This window comes from Nicotiana tomentosiformis, chromosome 3 (genome assembly GCF_000390325.3).
Source record: "Nicotiana tomentosiformis chromosome 3, ASM39032v3, whole genome shotgun sequence".
Classification (NCBI taxonomy): domain Eukaryota; kingdom Viridiplantae; phylum Streptophyta; class Magnoliopsida; order Solanales; family Solanaceae; genus Nicotiana; species Nicotiana tomentosiformis.
Genome location: NC_090814.1, coordinates 79,145,282 through 79,150,532, shown reverse-complemented (window position 1 = coordinate 79,150,532; position 5,251 = coordinate 79,145,282). Strand labels below are relative to the sequence as shown.

Below are 5,251 nucleotides of genomic sequence, written 5' to 3'. Positions count from 1 at the left end.
AATACTTTAAAAAACTGAAATATATATATTTTGCAAATTTCTTTTTTTCAGTTTTTATAGAATATATATTTTTCAGTTTTTAAAGCATTTTTTTAAAAAAATATTTTTTTTTAGTTTTTACAAAAATAAATACTTTAAAAAAACTAAAAAGACTTAAAAATATATATTTTGTAAATTCTTTTTTTTTTTTTTTCAGTTTTTACAAAAACCAATTCCAGTTTTTACAAAATATATGCTTTAAAAAACTGAATTTTAAAACGTGTCGGGTGGTGGGTTTTTTAAAACGGATCGAGTAAAAAAAATAGGTCATTTTCATCTGGTGCTGACACGTGGCACTCAATCCAAAATAAGGGTATATTTATTCCAAAGTATGACGGGAAGGGTATATATAGCCCAATAGTATAACGAGGAGTATTCTTAAATCATTTTCGAAAGTATAAGGGTATATTTGACCCTTTGCCGTTAAATGAATCTCTTAATGGGAGCTGGTTTTACTGTTGGGTAACGCCAACATTCTGCCCATGGCAAGGCCCACGTGAGGACTGGGGTGGTCGGGTTGGTGTTATGGTCGAACATGACACTTGCTTGATGGGCTTGATTAAGAAATAAAGTTGTGCTCATGTTATTAGTTATAGATTTTGGAATGATGGTCAGCGATTGATCCTAACAATTACAACTCTTGCAAAATTTTAATTGGTGTTGGATTGAGACAATATGTTACATGAAATCGTATATGGCTACGTTATCTAGTTCTATTTTGTGGAATTAAGTAATACATCAATCTTTATGACAATTTTTTATATATCTCCATTCTTATGAATGAATCAAAACAAATGCAACTTAAACGGGAGATATCAATATGCAGAAACTGGAGACGGGGAAGGGGAAGCAGGGGAGGGGAGAAGATAGAAAGGTCGGGTTCAGTCCGGGTGGAGCTAGAGTATAGGGAGCGGGCTCGACCGAATCCAATAACTCTGGTTCGAACCTTATATTTGTCTTAAAAAATTTATCGACTATGTATAAATTATTAATTTAGAACCCAATAACTTAAAACGATTAGAATTCCGAACACATATACTTAAAATTCTGAATCCGCCTCTACATTGAGTACCGACCAAAGGAAACTCCAAATACCATTGGGAAACGCTTTCCTGTCAAAAATAGAAAAGACAAATAACATATGGACCTCTATCCCAATTTTAAGCATTATTAAACCCTTCTCAGCAAAGTGTTCATTTTGGAGCTCCTGTTTTCTTTGTTAGGGACACCACAAAGGAAGACCTATAAGATTCCAATTTTTGTTCACCTATTTACCCAATGAACGGCCTTGGCTTTTCCTTTATCTCAACTCTCTAACTCCATTCTTCCCCCTCTCTCTCTTTTGCTCTTACATTTTCTTCCCTTTGGCTCAATTAACTACTCTTTCTTCGTTACGCATATCTCTTGGAAAAAGAAAGAAAAACTCGCATGCAATGGCAATTGATTGTATGATCACGAATGTGAATTCACCCATGCTACGGATATTAGAAGATGACAAAAAGCCATTGATTTTTGATGCATCTCAGATGAAACGCGAGTACAACATTCCAACACAATTCATATGGCCAGACGACGAGAAGCCTCGTGCTGTAGCACAAGAACTTCCCGTTCCACTTATCGAGTTAGGAGGTTTCCTTTCTGGAGACCCCGTCGCGGCCCAACAAGCATCTAGACTTGTTGGTGAAGCATGCCGTAATCATGGTTTCTTTCTTGTAGTTAACCACGGAGTTAACGCTTATCTCATCTCCAACGCCCATCGTTACATGGACATGTTTTTTGACTTGCCACTTTCTGAAAAGCAAAAGGGTCAAAGGAAACTTGGAGAGCATTGTGGTTATGCTAGTAGCTTTACTGGGAGATTTTCCTCTAAGCTACCTTGGAAAGAGACACTCTCTTTTCGATACTCCGCTGAAGAAGACTCATCTCACATAGTTGAAGAGTACTTCCAAAATACAATGGGTGAAAGTTTTAGCCATCTTGGGTAATAAGACAACATGACAACTTGTTGACTACCTTTTATTTTTTTTTTTCTCTCTTTGTCTGGTCAGCCTTGGCTAAACTAGTAAAGTTATGTTATGTGACGAGGAAATCACGGGTTTGGGCATTGAAAATAGTCTCTAAGGTTGCGCACAATAGACTCTTGTGGTCCGACCCTTTCCGGACCCGCGCATAGCGAGAGCTCAGTGTACCGGACTATTTTTTTTTTCTCTTGTCAATTATATTAACCCTTTTTTTCTTGAATTGCACAGGAATGTTTATCAAGAATATTGCAATTCAATGAGCACGCTTTCTCTAGGGATAATGGAACTTTTGGGAATGAGCCTAGGCGTAGGGAGGGAACACTTCAAAGAATTTTTTGAAGAAAATGAATCCATAATGAGACTCAACTATTATCCACCATGCCAGAAACCAGATCTCACTTTAGGGACAGGGCCACATTGTGATCCAACATCATTAACAATTCTACATCAAGATTGTGTTGGCGGGCTTCAAGTTTTTGTGGACAACGAATGGCGCTCCGTCAGTCCAAATTTCAACGCTTTCGTGGTTAACATAGGCGATACATTTATGGTAAGCGAATTAACGTGCTAGAAAAAAGTATAATGTCCCGTTGAAATATAAAGAGAGACAAACAGTATACTACTACATATTTTACGTGACAAATAATTAGTATAAGGTTATTTTCATATGATGTACAATGATATACATCATGAGTGCTTAGGACGTACAAAACAATGCCCTGTTGATATTGTTGAAATAGAAACAAGTTGAATTATTTACTAGTCATGAAAAAGTGGTCATGTAATTCGGTACGTGGGGTAACATTTTTGGTTGAATTTTGCCCTTTTGCAGGCTCTTTCAAATGGAAGATACAAAAGTTGCTTGCACAGAGCAGTGGTAAACAACAAAACTCCTAGGAAATCACTTGCTTTCTTTCTTTGTCCAAAGAAGGATAAGGTAGTGAGCCCACCAAATGAATTGGTGGACACCAACAACCCTAGAATATATCCCGACTTCACATGGCCTACTCTCCTTGAGTTTACACAGAAGCATTACAGAGCTGATATGAACACTCTTCAAACTTTCTCAAATTGGCTTAAACAGAAAACTGCACAAGTTTAAGAGCTAATTCAACTTCTCCGACGTACCTCACATGAGATTCAAGCTTATATATCGAGGATGGAAGACCTCAGGATTTTCTTTATATGTATGTACATTCCCTCGGACGAAGACGAAGGGAGTAAGTGAAAACATCAGAAGAAGAAGAAAAATAGTTGGAAACGAGAAAAGAAAAAGACATGCTCTTTTTATTTTTCCCATGAATAGTTCAGTTAAAAAAGTAAATATAGACGAGATAGGGAAGAAGAAGAAAAGGAATAAAACTGCGGTATAACTTAGGTTTGTTTATTTTGACGTATTGAAAAATATAGAAAAAGATTACGTATAGCTAGCTTTAATTACGAGTATCAAATGTAAGCATCCCTCACTAAGAGAGAGTACTAGTAACTTTTTGAACTTCCTCATTTTTCTTTATTTATTTTTTTCTCTTCCTTTAATTTGGCACATTCAGAAAACTATGTAATGCCTCTCGCGAAATCATTATTCTTTTTATGGCTTAGGTTATATGAGGGAAACACAGAGCTTGCAGGGTAATTAATTAGCTTAAAAGAATATCCTAATCAGCTACCCTCGTTTCAATTTAGACTATATTTAATTTATTCAGAGTTAAATTATATGAATTTTAATTAATATTTTAAAATGTATTCTTTTTATCATATTAACATGAGAAAAATTATAACTTATATTACTTTTCGTAAATTAACTCTTGATATACGAAATATTTTATCTAAATTGAACAGATAGTTGTACAAAAATTGTATGGACTAGTACGAGTTGAAAAGATCCAAATAGAAAGACAGGGGTCCACGTACGTAGGGAATCATTCAAAATACTACTAGTACCAGTAGTAAGAAAGAGATGAGTGTGAAGCTTTAGCTAGGGGCTGGAGATAGAATCCAAAGGAGTATAGGTAATAGCCAGAGCTTTTAATACTAGGATTGGATTCTTGTGCAAGTGTGTTTGGTTTTATCCTTGGCATTTATTTTATATCTGGAGATTTGGATGTTTGTGACTTTATGGAATGCAAAGGAACACTTGGGGCATTGTCTTGCTCTTTGTCCTTGTATGCTGCAACATTCTTCCTTGCGATATTATATGACCTAAACTGACTCTCATGAGGCCAAAACCCCCCCAATAAACTAAATTATTATTTGTGGAGAGAGTGCTTGTCCCTACGTAACTATAGCCTCATTACTCCTGTCGCTATTCTTTTTTGTCTTTATTTACCTTCAAAATCTGTGTTATCTTCTGTTTTTCGAGTTTAACTTTTATATATTGGAGGAGTTAAATATTTATACTGTTTGATTATATATTAGTTAAAAAATAAAACAGGTAAGATTAAATTGCAGTGATTGTATTTAAAAATTATTTAGACAAATCCTTAAATGACATGCCTTTTGGCTACTGATTGATTGGAAATTATATGCTTTTATTTAGAATTTTAAGCATGACCCTTCTATTAGTTGTTATTTACTTATTTATAGGCGCATCTCGCCCTGTTCATGCTTATTTCTCTTTACAGGCTCGACCTCAACACCGATAAAAAAGGGTAATTTTACTGCATTTCTCTCAACCCCTCTTGTCCTTTATATGTTGGATAGAAATAAAGTACTGATTTCTCCTCTGGAATGGGAATGAAATACCCTTTTGACTTGGTAACATTTTTTGGTGATTTCAGAATTTTGAAACTATATCACCTAGTAGTTAACAATTTTTTTTAAAAGCTAATATACCAACGTGTGCCTTGGTAGCTTATTTTATTAAATAGAAAGAAGTCTCAAAGAGGAAAGTACATGTTAGCTAATATACCATGTATTTCCTTACAAATCCTAAGGAAGTAATATTTACCACTGTTATTTTTATTCTTTAAAATATTTTACAAGGAATTTTTTTTTATTCTTTGAAATATTTTATAAGAAAAACGTGGGAAATACATAATTATGAGAAAAAATTCAGATTGGAGTAACATTTTCAGTTAAAAGAAACTATTCATAATTACAATTATACACTCAACAACTCAAACGGAAAGATCAAGTAACATTCATAATGTTGAATTTTAAATGGAATTAATAAAGAGGATATCTTACCCAGG

The 5,251-nt window shown here is 34.5% G+C and overlaps 1 protein-coding gene across 1 annotated transcript; it reads left to right on the top strand.

Annotated features, from left to right (window-relative positions):
* The first annotated feature begins 1,244 nt into the window (after positions 1 to 1,244).
* Positions 1,245 to 3,575, top strand: LOC104089888 (gibberellin 20 oxidase 1-like). The gene is made up of 3 exons (XM_009594897.4): positions 1,245 to 2,020; positions 2,289 to 2,610; positions 2,893 to 3,575. The coding sequence occupies exons 1-3, from the start codon at positions 1,473 to 1,475 to the stop codon at positions 3,160 to 3,162; spliced, it is 1,140 nt and encodes a 379-aa protein (XP_009593192.1). The 5' UTR covers positions 1,245 to 1,472; the 3' UTR covers positions 3,163 to 3,575.
* Positions 3,576 to 5,251: the final 1,676 nt, after the last annotated feature.

What these genes read in the sequence shown, in the direction of transcription:
- LOC104089888 (XM_009594897.4), top strand. Translation starts at nt 1,473, where the DNA reads ATGGCAATTGATTGTATGATCACGAATGTGAATTCACCCATGCTACGG. An exon ending in GAAAGTTTTAGCCATCTTGG is followed by an intron (nt 2,021 to 2,288) that starts GTAATAAGACAA and finishes TGAATTGCACAG; the next exon opens with GAATGTTTATCAAGAATATT. An exon ending in ACATAGGCGATACATTTATG is followed by an intron (nt 2,611 to 2,892) that starts GTAAGCGAATTA and finishes GCCCTTTTGCAG; the next exon opens with GCTCTTTCAAATGGAAGATA.